The sequence below is a fragment of the Mytilus galloprovincialis genome, chromosome 6 (genome assembly GCF_965363235.1).
Source record: "Mytilus galloprovincialis chromosome 6, xbMytGall1.hap1.1, whole genome shotgun sequence".
Lineage (NCBI taxonomy): Eukaryota > Metazoa > Mollusca > Bivalvia > Mytilida > Mytilidae > Mytilus > Mytilus galloprovincialis.
Genome location: NC_134843.1, coordinates 14,618,482 through 14,635,449, shown reverse-complemented (window position 1 = coordinate 14,635,449; position 16,968 = coordinate 14,618,482). Strand labels below are relative to the sequence as shown.

The following is a 16,968-nucleotide window of genomic DNA, read 5'->3' as shown; positions in this document are numbered from 1 at the left end:
CTTCACCAGGACGACTGGATACGAACTATCAGAAATTTATCATACTTAAAGGAAGCAAGATATTTTTATAACTGAGGCGAGTTGGTAGACCTTTACTCAGTGGGGTTTAAACCCTTTTCGTTAAATGAATGAGTTGTCAGACTGATTGTTCAATTTGATTTTACACTTTTTTAAACTTGGGCGAGTCGGTTACAAGAGTGGGGCGATTTTTCATAAAGTGGCGATATAGTGGGGGCCGATTGGCCAGTGGGGCGAGTTGACATTGTTTGATATCTACTCATCGTGTTAGGGGGTCAAAAAGGGTAAACATCATATAGTAATATATAAAGTATATAATGATGGTTGTGTGGCGTTCTAAACTAGATTTTATGAATTGTAAATGGTTTTTCGTCTAATCTAAAACAGCTGGGATGTAAAATAGTTATCCCATTCGGACTTGGTGTGTCAGTGTAAGATCACCCTCTGGCCTCCGGCCATCAGGATGATCTTACACTGACACACCGCGTCCTTATGGGATAACTATTAAGGAAACAACTACTTAAGATATTTTCCACTAAGTATAAAAGAGTGTATTAGTAGTATAATATCAACTATTTCTTCCTTGTAATGGCTACACACATATACAAAGGAACAGTAAAAGGTAAGGTCATTATTACATCACAACTAAAAATTGCTTCCTTCTAAAGATCCCATTTATTTGAATAAGCTTTTTAATATAAACCTTTTAATTAAATGAAATTCCTGATTTCAATCAGAAAGTGATGGTTGTTCACTTGTTTAAATAGTGCTAGGACTTCTAGTTTCATCGGGCCATTCCTGTAAATGTCCGCTAAAGGGGGATGGAGGGCCCTTTCTGAGGGGTGTAAAATTTATACATCTTCGGGGTGTAATTTTTTTTTTAATCTTTTTTAATTTTTATCTGACACGTAAAATTATTTACAAAAAGATTCGAATGGTCTTGCAGCAGTAAAGTTTTCAAGGTTAAAGTAATTACATCTAAGGAAATTATACATCTGATCATCTGATCGTCTTAATCATTAGATCTGATAGGTAGTTTTTCATGAACTATTTTCTGATACGTATAAAAAATCTTTCCATCCATCCTTAACTATCAGAAATTAACTGGAATGGCCCAATGTATGACAGTCTTTTATAAAAAGGACATATAAAAGTATTATTTTGTCAGGAATTACATTGAATTTTTAACGAATTTGTACATTACATACAGCTATTTGATGTGCATTGAAATATTACATATTTATGATACTTAGGACCGTAAATCTTTCAGAGAACTAACATAAACCACTCTCCTAGATGAAGCCAGGGTAATTCGATAAAACAACATTTGTCCTATAAAAGTTCTAATGTCCGTTTCATTTTAGAACTTGACGTCTGTGGCCTTTATTATATTGGTTATTGTAAGAAATCATCCCCCAACGGTATTTTTACTAATGGAAATTCTTGTGAATTCAAATAAAAGTAAAATCACTACTGAACTCCGAAGACAATTCAAAACGGAAACTCCCAATCAAATGGCAAAATTAAAAGCTCAAACACATCAAATGAATGAAAAACAATTGGTTATTTTTGACATCATGGTACCAAGTCAAGTAAGAACAAGCTAAAGAAGTAAAACCAAGCTTTCAATCGGTACATTTTTGGGGGAAATTACCTGCTTAACATTTTTTTCACTACAAAATCATCGGAAAACAGTGAACTTTCCCCTCAAATTACACCGATTATAAGTTTGATTTTACTTATTTTGATTACTCTTTCTTGACCTAACACAAATGTACCATGATTTCCAAGATAACCGGTCGACAAATTGTATAATCCTGAGTCTGTAATCTGAAAATAATCGATTAGATATACAATTTTCAAAAAGAATAATTTTGTATTCCAGGAAGACCCATAAGCAAAGAGGAGATTAAAGACATTTTTGAAAGGTAGTTCGCAGATCACAGATATTTGTTCGCTAATTGTATCTCAATCATAATACTAGTATTCTTTTCGGAGATTTTCGTTTCCGCCAATCATCATTATGCTTGTATTTTCGAAAGCAAATCATCACTAACAATAAAAAGTGCCAAATATAATAAAACCACTGGCAAGTATGACTGAATGATTCATTTCTATTTTAATATTATGTGTTCTTGTATTATAATCAAAAGTTTTCTATACACTTTATGAAGAAGATTGGTTAACATTTTTTGCCATTCTACAGTTAGTTTCAGAAACAAGAAACAAACTTCTTTTTCAGTTCAATTGATATAAAAAGATATGGTATGTGTTCCAATGAGACAATTCTCGATCCAAGTCACAATTTGTAAAGTACACCATTATAGGTCAAAGTACTGTCTTCAACACGCAGCCTTGGCTCACACCGAACAGCAAGCTATAAAGCGCCTAAAAATGACCTGTGTGAAACGATGCAAACAGAAAGTCAACTGATCTATACACAAAGAAAAAAGTTAAGCACCCCCACGTTTTTTTGAAATGACAAATATTACGATAAGGGTTATATGATCCCGGAACAAATGGTGTAAAAAAAAATTAATTCAGCCTATTAGGACATTACATTAGCTATAAGGAAAACACAAAAAAAAAATAAACAAAAATGAGAATTTAATGAATAGATTGTCACAAAACCACAAGTCCAGTTTAAACACTTCAACATGTTCATTTGAAGTATGGGTCTTCTGAGTTCGTTTTGCACGATGCTATTGTCATTTCACTAAGAAAACGTTCAATTTAAGTCTGTTAACGATATCCATAGATCAATATTCAATATCGGGTGAAACCACCACGTGATTGGATGCAGTCATCATTCCTGCCTCTCATCCATCCAGTTAGTAGTCGGGTGTCCTGCTGTGGGTTTTGCAGCCATTCCCGGTCCTATGCTGATTTCAAATGACGTAATTTCTTTACAGGTTGTTCGGCTGTCTGTACGCGACGGCCTGACGTGTCCCACATATGCTCTATTGGATTCAAATCCGGGCTCATTCCGTCCCTGGAAGAGCAGTTACTGCTTCACCTTGACGAAATACAGTAACCGTCCTTGAATGATGCATTACATTGAATTACATAGGATTAATTTTTTCACATACTATATATCTGTCATTCATAAACACAAGTCGTGCAGCTAATGATTGGTTCTCAAAATTAGGTTCAACTACTGACTGTGGAACTTCTCTGATGTAATGATCACCATTAAGGTTTCCTCGCATAGTCACCCAGTCCAATTTGCAGTCATGAGAGATGCAACTCCATACCATCACAGAGCCTCCACCGATAAAATTATCACGCTGCGATAACACCAGTGGTCTACCAGATCTTGGCAAGTCTTTGGTTTGGATGTTTGCTCGTTCAAGCCTGCTGAACATAGAACATTTTTAGCCCATTTGACGTCCAATAGTTTTTTCAGATAATCATGATGACTGCATAACGATAAACTGCCACCTTTGAGCTTCCGGTATTCGTCTTCGCACCAGGTTTACAGAGAATGAATTAAATCTTCAAATCGCCGGATTTAAATACTCAAATTTGAAGTGCGGGGAAACTGCATTTTGTAATTTGCATAGGGAGCATGGTTCACGGTCATGATACATCGAAATCTTAATGACCGATTATACCTGTATGATCACATCTTTTGAAAGGAACATTTTTCTTGTTAAAATTAATATTAATATTCAAGTTAACATTTTTGGTAAAGAGCTTTAATGAAATATATCAGGGGGTGCTTAACCTTTTTCTTTGTGTATATATAAAAACGAGAACCGAGAAACACTTATGAACCACATCAGCAAACGATAACTACTAACATCAGATTCCTGACTTTGGACAGGTGCAAACAAATGCAGCGGGTTTAAACATTTTAATAGGCACGTTTTCAAGTATGTATAAAATATGAAGGATCATGTAAACTCACAGTTAATAAGAAATTGGATGAAAAAGATGATTATTCATTTTGTTTAAAAATACAAATTTCACAGCTAGATGGAACATGATATATCGAAAACGATTTAGTTGCTAGTGTCTTACTTGTAACATACTGTTTTATATAATTTCAAACTGTGTCTGATGTTAATAATGTATTATGTTTCAGCATTTTGACATTAGGATCTTTCAAATCAAAACATAAAGTATCTTCTAACCAAAACGAATATGAATGTAACAAATCTTACAGAGGCTTAGCAATCATAATTAGCAATGAATCCTTCGAAATATTAGAACAGCGCAGTTATTGTGACGTTGAACTAAAAATGATGCAAGAAACATTTGGAAATCATCTAAACTTTACAGTTGTAACCTTTAAGGATTTGACTGCACAACAGATTAATTGGGTGGTAGATATAGGTAAGACTTTAATGATAGTTCTGGAACCATTCCAATCTGAAAAGCTGGTATGTTTCTAATTTATTAAAATACGTTGTACATGTACCGATAAAACCGTCTGCGTTTGTGCAATAGGTAACACGTCTAAAAACTGCGGAGGGGCCTCGGTGCCCGAGTGGTCTAAGTAGTTACTACTGTAATCACTATTCAGTCAAAATTGATGTTCTGAGTTCGTGGCCCGCTCGTGTGGGTGCAGATGACCACAATCTGAATTGACTAGGGTTATCAGTTTTCATATCAAAGGTCGCTGGTTTTCGCTGAGCACTACGACTATCTCCACTAATACAACTGGCCGCCAAGAAATAGCCGAAAAGTGGTGCTAACAGTGGCGTTAAAACACCAACAATCAATCTATCAATCAATAAAAAAAACCCTGCTGTATTGCAAAGAAAACCGGACTGAAAAACAAAAATCATGTACACGATCGAAAAATTATGTTTTCAAAGCAACCGGGATCACATTTCTATTATATCTGCCGAAAGGATAACTGGTATAAGAAGATCATATATGTATGATTCCTGATAAAGAAGTTGTACAATTAGAACAAACGTCAATAATGTATCAATCTAATGTTCAATAAAATCCAAAACAATGTAGTAATAATAGTCTATTGGTCAACCATTAGATGCCTATAAAAAGAAAACCAAGAGACTTTTAACAGTTAGTCATCAGTTAAAACAAAGAGTAATCATATGTCAAGTTTTCAAAACTTATTTGCAATTACCACAGGGCTTCCTTCCATCAGCACATTTATGTCACAGACCAAAAACACAACGTCCTAAATGCCGAGAAATTATGAAATGTGGTAGCAACTACATGATCTGAGAACAGCCATCAACACTTAGTTTTATGAAATACAAATAATCGAAGTCTTCAAGATATACGTTGTAGCAAACAAAACACTGCCTTCCTGTCAGACACATCAAAGTTAAGAGTATATGTTCTCGTTACTAAATCATCTGCTGTTTTTAAATATGATTGCAAGAAGATGTTGGTTGTACTTTAATGATACGGAAACCCAAAGATACAAGCGAAAGATCCGCAGGTCGACATACAAGATCACAATCAGGTTCGAAATCATAAGCGCCATTACTAAAATAGAAGGTGTCAAATCACAAGCGCCCATACTGTAAAACAGATGTTTTTAAATCAATCAAAGAATCATGCGAGACCACTAAAGCTACCTTTGTCATTTTTGTAAAAAGTCTAGTCTGTTCCCCATGGTCAAACTACTAGTGGTCAAAACATTTTAAAAAATAAAACGATATACCCTCGAAACGACCATTCTGTTTAGAGCATGCTAGCTGAAACCAGGCATTTGGTAGTGCTAATTTGTAATTGTAATGCATGGTAATGCATGTCATTTTTTCAAGTAATTACATGTAATGTGTACTGCAGCGATGTTTGCATTACATGCAATTGTAATATAATGCATTACATGAGAAAAAAATTGTGTAATTTCATGCATTACATTGAATTACATAGAATTTATTTTTTTCACATACTATATATCTGTCACAGATTGTTGGAGATTCAGCTAATGCAGAATTAAAGTTTTTCGGATTAATTAAGAACATAATCATTAGGTATGGCTTTTTATATATCTGAAAAACAAAACTATAAAAATGTTTCATTATTGTCAAAACATCAATGAATATCTTGTCATGATTAATAAAATAACAAAAAAAATCACCATAATGATTGTCATAAACACTAATTAGTTTGTTTGACAATCAATATTTTCACCCTTTTGACACCTGGTTATGAATTCAGCTCTTTGTTTATTAAATAATTACAAATGTAGGAAAAAATTCTCACTTAATATTTTTGATCGGAATTAATAAAACAAATGTATATCTGTAAAATTGAAGTTTATATTAGTTAAAATAAATATGAAACTTCATCTCTGTAATTTCTGTTTAGAGAAAATACAGAGATGTATAGCCAAAACCTTATCATCTTCCCAATTATCAATTTCCCATTTCTCAGCAGTAACATACCCTCTGTCCCTTCGTATGGTGTTTACATATCAATTGATACGTTATTCTCGTGCATGTTCACACTATACGGACTTCATATACAGAAGTGTGCTCCTTACAAGGAAACTGCTTCATCAAAGTTATGAGGAGGACAGATTAAAATTGACACTTCGTAAATTTTATGGACACCATTACGAATTAGTTGATCCATACGATGTGTCTTTGATCAAACTAGCTAAGGACATTTTTACCACATGATAGAATGTGGTTTGTCATTACGTCGTCTAATCTTTTAATTACCGAACGTGACTGTTTTGCTGAGTGTGAATTCGCATTACTATAAGACGTGTTACGGTACTTATCTATCCCAAATTCATGTTTTTAGTTTGATGTTATATTTGTTATATTTGTAATTTTCATCGGAGTTTGTCAAATTGGTTGACGTCTTTTCTATTATATTCATGTGTTATGGTAAAGAAAATTAATCACCACCTTCATTTATTAGTTTTGATTTTGTTCAAAGTAATCTGTACGATATTTTATGATTGAAGTTATAATCAAAACAAACCGGACATATATATAATATATTTAATTGCTATTAATTAGTATTGCAATGTGCATTGTGTTTAAATATAATATCAGTATTTAGTTCTATTACAATCTTAAATCAATCCTATTTCTATCTTATTTTTGAGATATAGTTTTACAAATGTGACGTCATTTTCGTGCTGTTTCAGAAATTCAAATGTCTGCGTGACGTAATTTCTGTGCCTTTTTACTACTTCGTATGTGACGTCATTTTATGGCTTTTTGCGTTCAGGCCTGGACCAAGTCGGGTGTGTCTATTTTCTGTGTTGGTCTTCAATGTATTATGTATTCGGGTTTTGTTTTCTGTAATTAGTTAAGACGTCAGTTTTATCATGTAAATCTTTTATATTCATTTGATAAAATTTACTGTTTGCAATAGCATAAATTGTTCTAAATAATTAGGATGTTATTATCACAAGCAGAAAACCCTAGCCGTATTTGGCACAACCTTTTTCAACTTTTGATCCTCAGAGCTGTACCACTTTGAACCATTTTTTGACTTTCACACTTTTATATCTGGGCTTCACTGGTAAGTCTTGTGTGGACAAGGCGCGGTTTTGACGTATTGAATTTTAAACCTGATGCCTTTTGTTATCTATTATTCATGTTTTTCTTTGCCTAATACGTTCTCCTATTTAATTGTATTGAAGTCCTGTATTATTATGTGGTCATTTTAATGTTATATTTAACAATGCCATTAAAGTGTGAGGTTTGGCATGCCACAAAACCAGGTTCAACCCACCATTTTTTTCTTTAAAAAAGTCCTGTACCAAGTCAGGAAAATGGCCATTGTTATATCATAGTTCGTTTCTGTGTGTGTAACATTTTTACGTTGTGTTTCCGTTGTGTCGTTTGTTTTCTCCTATATTTGAGTGTGAATTCACATTACTATAAGACGTACGCGTGTCACGGTACTTTTCTATCCCAAATTCATGTATTTGGTTTTGATGTTATATTGGTTATTCTCATTGGATTTTGTCTAATGCTTAGTCCGTTGCTATGTGTGTTACATTTGAATGTTGTGTTGTTGTTCTCTTATATTTAATGCGTTTCCCTCAGTTTTAGTTTGTTTCCCCGATTTTGTTTTTTGTCCATAGATTTACGATTTTTGAACAGCGGTATACTACTATTGCCTTTATTTATTATGTTAAAATGTTATTGTTGTATTGAACATAAACATACTTTTTACTTGTTACTTAAATTTAATATTAAAACGGAACAGTTATTACTTATGCTAGCATCTTTTGTGACTTTATGATGTTTTTCAATATGTTTATCTTTCACTCAATAATATTTCCAAATGTAATGTGTAATTCAATGCAGAAGTAATTGTAATATAATGCCTTACTTTGATAAATGCATGTAATTCTAATTGTAATTTGATGCATGCTTTTGCCAAAGTAATTGTTATATGCATTACATTGCAATGTAATCTGCCCCATGCCTGGCTGAAACACGTGTATTATTTTATACCTAATCATCCATGTTTTATTGCATGATTTTAATCATCCTAATCTGTTCAAAGCTCTGGAATATTGTTTTAGTATTAAAACTTGACAATCAATTATACTAAGTCTTGCAAAGATTTTGAAGCTTTGTGTACGAATATAATTTATAATTTCTTAAATTCCTACTAGAAAAAAATTCTAAAGGAACAAAATGTATGCTTGTTTTATAGCCTGTGAGCAGACACAATTCCATCGAGATTCAGATTGTTTTGCATGTATTATTGGAAGCCATGGTAACGAAAAACCAAGACCTGTGGATTCCCTGCCTACTTACGTGTATTACAGAGACCATTGTATTTATGGAGTTGATAATGATACGGTGACAACGAGAAGTATAATTGAAAAAGTCGTTGGTGTCGAGGGATTACAAGATAAGCCTAAAATGTTTTTTATTCAGGTTCGTAACTTTGAAAGGTTAGAAATTGATAATGATATGGTACGTTATTTACAAGTCTGCCTTTAGAATCAACTTCTCTGAAGCTGTAACAAAGTGAATATATTCACCTGTCCCGTTAATTGATAACGTTTCGTTTTGACAGTTTTTCAGAACTTCCTCGTGTTAAAAATTTACCTTGAATTAACAATATAGTTGAATGTTTTTATAAATTGACATTTTTTCCAACGGAGTTCTGCGTCATGTCTGTTGTGTTAAGCTCAGTTCTGTCGTCACGTGGCGTCCCTCATCGTCCTTAATCTTCCGTCGTAGTTGTCTTCGTCTAGTGTTAACTATTTCAAACATCTTCTCCTCTGAAACTACTGAACCACTTCCAGCCAAACTTACGCTGAATGATCCTTAGTTAACTAGAATAAAGTGTGTGTTTTATTTCAGTTTCGTAAAAAAACATGGCCGCCATGGCTAAAAAAGAGCATAGGGTGTAAGGTCAGGTTCTATCAGCCCTCAAGTTTTCCGATGAATCTAATAACTCATTGTTGGTTTGCTGCCACTCAATTTGTAACTTTAAGCACATTTTGCAGTTTTTAGCTTGACACATTTTCAAAAAAAATGTAAATGTTAACTATTTCAAAGATCTTCTGCTCTGAAATTAATGAGCCACTTCAAACTAAACTTACGCTGAATGATCCTTATGTAACAAGACTAAAGTTTGTGTTTTATTTCAGTTTTGTAAAACACATGGCGCTATAGCAAAAAATAGATCATAGAGAGTAAAACTCAGTGTTTAGCTTAAATATCAAACACTAAAGCATTTAGAGCAAATCCGACATGACATGGCGTTTTAAATGTTCATTAGGGCAAGTGCCTGTACTAAGTCAGGAATATGACTGTTGTTATCCATTCATTTGATGTGTTTGCAGTTTGATTTTGCCATTTAATTAGGGACTTTCCATTTTGAATTTTCCTCGTAGTTCAGTATTTTTATGATTTTACTTTTTTCTATCAGGCCTCACATTTTCCGACGAATCTAATAACCAATTGTTGGGTTGCTGCCACTTAATTGATAATTTAAAGGAAACTTTGCAGTTTTTCGCTAGACATATTTTCAAAAGTGATGTAAATGTAAACTATTTCAAAGATCTTCTGCTCTGAAACTACTGCTGTCACAAAATTGTCAATTTTAAGGCAATTTTGCAGTTTTTAGTTATTATCTGGAATATTATTATATATACAGATAAACTGTAAAAAGCAAAACTGTTTAGAAAAGTAAGATCTACAAATGAATGATTCTTAAGTTATCTAGAATAAAGTTTGTGTTTTATTTTTTGTCTCCTCAGAAAACATAACCGCCATGTCTAAAAATAGAAGATAGGGTAAAATGCAGTTTTTGACTTATATCTCAACAACTAAAGCATTTTGAGAAAATCAGACAGAAGTAAAAGTATCACTTCGGGCAAGTTAAAGCTGCCCTTGAATTATCAGTCAACTCAAGTATCTGATTTTTAGGTTATTGTCCCTTAATTGATGTCTTTAAGACTTTTTTGCAGTTTTCGGCATTTATCTTGAATATTATTATAGATAAAGATAAACTTAACAGCAGAAATGATCAGCAAAGTCAGATTCTACGAATAAGTTGAATATGACTAAAATTGTTAATTGAACCCTTAAGTAGTTATTGCCCTTTATAGAAAAAAATCACAATTTGTTTATCTAGTCTGCTTACTTTTTGGCAATCTTTTCTTTTGAAACTGGATAATCAATTTCAGCCAAACTTAGGCTGAATGTGATTCAGATTTATAGTATACATTTTGTATTATATTTCCTTGTACTGTACTTGAAGAAACAGCCAAGAATGGCTTAAACGGAAAATGCATTTTTTTTTTGCTTTTGAGGAAAATATGTGAGATACAAAGAACATTTAAATAGCATGTTTAAGCCACTCATTAATATAAATTGAATAGCAAAAATAATCATTGATGAAAGATGTACACAAAAAAGGTGAGCGATTCCGGCTTTTGAGAGACTCTTATTTTATGTTTTGCTGTTACACCATACACTATGTGAGCCTGTCCTTACTCCGGAGCTAGTATTAAAGGTGTTTTCGTTGGATCGTGCTATTATATGTTTTTCGTATTTTTCTTTTGTTATGAATTCAGCTATGAGATTCCCGTTTGAATTGTTTGAAATTTGTATGTCGAGGGAGGGGAAACTTTTATAGCAGACTATACAGTAAGGGGTTTTCTCATTGCTGAATGCCGTATGTTTAGCTGTATCTTATATTTACTTCATTCGATTTCTGGTTTATACTGCCGTTGGGGCATTCCTACCATACCTCTCTATATACTTCTTGCCATAATGTAATCCAAGTAATCGCTAGCCAGTCAACACTAAGGTTTTGGAATCGAACCATCTCGGGCGGTTCACTAGATTTCAATCTTACTTGACTAGGATCGAAGGTCGTTGGTTTTCTCCGGCTTCCTCCACCAATAAAACCTTGCCGTCACAAAATAGCACAAATGCAGTGCTTAAAATTGGCGTTAAAACACCGAAATTAAATCAAATTAAACAAATGCAACTTATATTTTTTGTATTTTCTCCTGTGCTTATTCAGTAGAGTGGATATCAAACAACAAAGCAATGTTCGTCTTCAGATGTCTAAACACAATTAAATGTACAAATGTAGGAGAGAAAGTTACAATATCTATTTACAATTCCATTGTGTTGTTATTTTTTCGCGGAGTCGTCAGAAATTAAAGTCTTCAATGTAAGTCATAATTTTAAATCATATTGCTTTTTATTCAATTGTTTTGTTTTATATTATTACCGGATGAAAGTTTATGCTTTACAACTTTTACACATTCACACATCCTTAATGCCAAACCTTTTTTTGATAAACTTTTGCATCGTTAACATGTTGTCAAACGGACTTCTGAACAGTCATTTGAATTTTAGTAAGCAGTGTGGAGGTTTTAGAAGTGAACAACATTTTTCATACTTTGCCAAAAATTAGTTTGTAAGATGCCATCGTCAAAAATGGAATAAATTATATAGAGGTCACTTAGCTCGTTTTCATGATACAGGTTGTCAAACACTGACATATTCACAATAATGATTATATAGGAACGCATTATTATCTAAATAGAAAGAACACTTTATGACATAAAGTTAGAATATACAACGAGGAAATAAATCTTATGAATGTAGGCAACAGTAGTATACTGCTGTTCAAAAGTCATAAATCGATTGCGAGAAAACAAATCCGGGTTACAAACTAAAACACATCAACTATAAGAGGGAAACAACAGAAACACTGAAGTGCAACACAAAACAAACGACAATGCAACACACACACACAGAAACGAACTACAAAAGAGGGACGAAAGATACCAGAGGGACAGTCAAAACTCATAAATCAAAAATAAGCTGACAACGCCATGCCTAAAAATGAAAAAGACAAATATACAAGCAATAGTACACATGACACAACATATAAAACCAAAGAATAAGCAACAGGAACCCCACCAAAACCTGGGGTGATCTCAGGTGTTCCGGAAGGGTAAGCAGATCATGCTCTACATGTGGCACCCGCCGTGTTGATCATGTTATTACTAATCCGGTAAATAGTCTTATTCGGTAGGTAAGATCACAATAGCGATTTTCCTGAATTGGTACACTGTAAAGGACATTTTAAGAAAAAATGTTTATAAATGCTTCAGAAAATTACTTTGCAATGATGATGTCGCGCCCAGCTTATGCATGGTTATAGTTTGGCAAACATTAGATTGAGCAAACAGAGATGTTGCAGTACAAATGAAAAAGGTTACGTTTATAAAACGTATTCTATGCCATCGCCATAATTCTGAAGTATCCCATACTGTATGACCATTTTGTACTTCTACCTTTTAAAGTTCATAGATTAATCATTTAAAAAAATGTAACATTAATTTATAGTTTTTTATGATAATTTAAAACTTATCGTTACTAACTATAATGCAAAGAAAAAAAACCCAATCAAACACATATTTTGTATCTGCATTTAATTAAAACATGTCATTGTAACAAATGCATTATAATTCGTGTCATATCTGCTTTCCCACTAATTTAAAAGACCATTGCCGTTTCGCTCTACAAGAAATAACATAAATTTTTTTATTATGTGTTTTTAGACAATTTAACATATGTGTTTTTAGACAATTTAACATATGTGTTTTTAGACAATTTAACATATGGGTTTTTAGACAATTTAACATATGTTCAATTTCAGTGCGTGCAATGGCGTTATATATAACTTATATATATAATAATAAACATTAAACAGCTAACTTTCTTTTGTAGGCATGTCGGTCGAAGATGTATGATGGTTCTATGAATAAGATCTGCAGTGAACATGGACATGAAATTTTAGTTCGGGATATCGTAAAGAATTCTTTCAATCAAATAAACATAGCTACATCGTTAAATCCTCTGTCTTCAAGTGCAAGTAAACCTACCGACAATGATACGATTGGAAGCATGTCTAAAGACCAGGACATAACGGAGTTCAGTATCCGAGCAGCGCTGAAAAAGTTGTTTGATTACAATAAAAATATGCCAAAAGAGATTATACGTATTGTAGACCCACCGTGTGCAGATGACTGTCTCGTCGTTTATTCAACAGCTTCAGGTATTTTTGTATCATTTATGTTAATAGTATTAGGTACGCCTTGGTGTGTTGAAGGCGTTAGCCCGAATAGATGTATCTAATTTAACCCAATATATTATTGTCAATGCAGAATGATAGTTTCCATTATTTAGGAGAGGGCCTTTTAGCGATTTGATCAATATGTTATTGAAAAACATGATAAATGCAGGGTATTTAAGGATGTACTTAGGTGAGGTTTTTTAATTTGTGTCAAATGTTCGGACTCCTTGGTGTTTTTCCATACAATACATTGTAAAATATCTTGCCCCATAACACCCATTTATTTTTTCATATAATACTTAATAGCTTATGAAAGTCATTTATCAATATTTTAGAAGATTCTTGATTTTCTTTCTTTGTTTTGAGACCCAAATAATACCAATTCAAATATAAGGTAAAAGTCCGAGTCAGCCTTTTCCCGCCATATTTTAAAACTCAAATAGGTCACTGATAAAGGAGGTCCATGACCTATCAATATTTTTAGCTTATCTTTATCCTTAATTTATGCTCTACCAGCTTAAAGTATCAATTTTAATTTCTTAATTTCTTAATTTTTACCTCACCTCACCTAAGTACATCCTTAGTTTCATTTAAGGACAACTTAGTTAAAATATTAGCCATTAAGGATGTTCGCTGGCATGTTTCGGGATTGTTGTCAGATTTCCGGAATCCTCTGGTTTTATCCATTTGAAAACAAATGCTCATTGACCTCCATTTTTCATTTTATAAATCTTTTATATGAATAATCATATAAGCTATCTGCGAAAGTCTTATAAAACCTTTGTTATTTTTTAATAGTATTGAGAATTTTAACTTCTCATTGATAAAGCTATGAAATATCAAGAGAGAACATTTTGCCGCCAAACTTTCAATGGCTTATATATATATATCGAAAACAAGCACATTGACCTGTATATGTTTTTGCTTTTTTTTTTGTTCCTGTATTAAATCCCTATCAATATATACTAGTGTTATGAATAGCTTGTTATTTTGAAACTGAGTAGCATCTAAAAGATATATCATATATATGGAACATGTGTTTGATACAACATAAGCCATGCTGTTGTTAGGTTTTTTGTTACCAATCTCAATATTTATGTAATCAGACTGCATTTCTTGTGCTTAAATAAGTACTTCAATTATATACCTGGTGAATATATGTCTTAAAGATAAACATGGTAAATCGACAACAAATTATTCTAGAAGCTGTTCAATAAGCACGAATGTTAGACCCATTCACAAAATATCATAAGAGAGAGAAAATACTCGAATGTCATCATTATAGTGTTTAAGTACCGTAATGTTTTTTTAACAAGTAACTCCTTGCCTTTCGTTAGGTTTATATCAGGATGTGTTTGGACACAGCAGACGATAAAACTCTAACTTCAACGTCAAATGTCAAATATCCAATAAGCAACCAAAATGGTTTACACAGGGTATAAATACTTTAAGAAACATCGAGGGGAACAGTTCCATGTATCACATCTTAAATATCTCTAGGTGTTTCAAAAAGTAAAATCACAATAATACTGAACTCTGAGGAAAATTCAAAATATAAAAGTCCCTTACCAAATGTCAAAATCAAAAGCTCAAATAAAGGTAACAGCAGTGTATACCCTGTTCAAAAGTCATATATCGACTGAGAAAAATCAAATCCGGGTTACACATCAGACGAATCTATAACAACTGTCATATTCCTTACGTGGTACAGACAGTCTCTTATGTAGAGAATGGTGGATTGAACTGGTTTTTTATAGCTAGCTAAATGATTCCTTTTTTTGTAGAGAAAAATTCTTATGGAAGAGTAGGCGTTGGTGGATGGATGTTATATTCTTTACACAATGCAATATTGACCCAAATAAAACGTATAGATCAAGAGAGTAGCAAGATAAACTGCATAGATATATCACGTGTTTTAAATGATATGACTTATTATGTTTCAAAATACTTTGAGGTCGACGAGAGTTCCAAGTCAACGCATCCTAAAGGAATGGAAAAGAGAAAAGTTCCAGTTGTCTTTGAACACTGTTTTCCAAAAGAAATGTATTTCTATTTGTAACTACGTTTTGGACGCCTTTTTGTATATTACCTCAGCAAAAACACATAAATGGTTGCCTTGATTTGATATTAAAGTTATCATTATAAAATATGCAACTTGTTTTCCAATCCACTATAAATAAATATGTTGAGACTGGGGGAAAATACCTCAATCAATTCCATAATAGCAATGCTCAATCTCAACATATGTTCAAATCATTATGTGAAGTTACATGTAATTGAGTTGAATTAAGAAGAAGGAATTGGTGACACAAATTATATATGTTATGAGGTACATACATAATTTTATTTACCAAGCGCATTTGAATAAACAACAAGAATTAGCTGAAAAAATTCAAGATACTGAAAAAATTCAAGATACTTAATTAGCCAGGATAAATAAAAAGATGTCGTATCATGAATGCCAACGAGACAGCTCTCAATCCATGTCACAGTGTATGACACATTAACAATTATAGGTCAAAGAACGACCTTCAACACGCAGCCTTGGGTTTTACAAAACCGCAAGCTACAAAGTGCCACAATATGACTAGTGTCAACTAGAAAACAAACGGTCTTATCTATATAAAAAACGAGAAATACATATGAACCACACTAACAAATGACAACTAACAATATAAAAAAGAAGATGTGGTATGATTGGCAACGAGACAATTCTCTATGCCAAGACATCAAATGACACAGAAATTAACAGCTAAAGTTCACCTTACGGCCTTCAACAATGAGCAAAGCCGTAATATGTTACAGACACAACAAGTGAATATGGTTATGTTGAACTAGTTGTTTATGCACACAAACATATACTTAAATTCCATACAGCGTTATCGTTCGTGTGATACTTCCCTTTCTCTACAAAAAGAATCGAAGCATGATGTCACCACTGTTTTAGAGTTTGAAACCTACCCTTTGCTTTTCTAAACCGAACTCCAAGGCAAATTAAAAAATAAGGAAATGTCCATAAATACTCAATATAATTAAAATACATATCTATATTTAAAACACGGTTGCTCGTATATATCAAATTAGGTTTCAATCACTGAAGTTGTACAAGAGAAAGTCAATTTAAAAATTCAATAATTGAACTCCTTTTTAGTCATATTAATGGACTTCTAAATAGGATTTTAGGATCCGCACTTTACATACACTGATTACCTTCAAAGAAATATTGCTGTATGTTATCACTTCATCTTATTGTTAACAGAACAAACAATCCAAATCAATGTAAATGTTGAACTCCGCTATTGGCTGTTTTGCATTTCCAACCAACACCAAAGAAACATTATTTTTTTTAATATTTATTTTTCTATGTCATATGAGAGTCTTTGTAGTGCGGTATACTTTTGAATCATGTATGCTAATCCATTT

General features: G+C 32.8%; 1 protein-coding gene across 1 annotated transcript; it reads left to right on the top strand.

Moving 5' to 3' along the window:
* The first annotated feature begins 542 nt into the window (after positions 1 to 542).
* Positions 543 to 15,694, top strand: LOC143079013 (caspase-7-like). The gene is made up of 6 exons (XM_076254113.1): positions 543 to 640; positions 1,904 to 1,946; positions 4,106 to 4,356; positions 8,641 to 8,867; positions 13,200 to 13,527; positions 15,330 to 15,694. Exons 1-6 carry the CDS (start codon positions 607 to 609, stop codon positions 15,602 to 15,604), a joined length of 1,158 nt encoding a protein of 385 aa, XP_076110228.1. The 5' UTR covers positions 543 to 606; the 3' UTR covers positions 15,605 to 15,694.
* The last annotated feature ends 1,274 nt before the right edge of the window (positions 15,695 to 16,968 follow it).

Bases quoted from the DNA above. Each gene is read 5' to 3' on its own strand.
- LOC143079013 (XM_076254113.1), top strand. From the start codon at position 607: ATGGCTACACACATATACAAAGGAACAGTAAAAG. The intron at 641-1,903 runs GTAAGGTCATTA...TTTGTATTCCAG, and splicing joins ATACAAAGGAACAGTAAAAG to GAAGACCCATAAGCAAAGAG. The intron at 13,528-15,329 runs GTATTTTTGTAT...CTTTTTTTGTAG, and splicing joins CGTTTATTCAACAGCTTCAG to AGAAAAATTCTTATGGAAGA.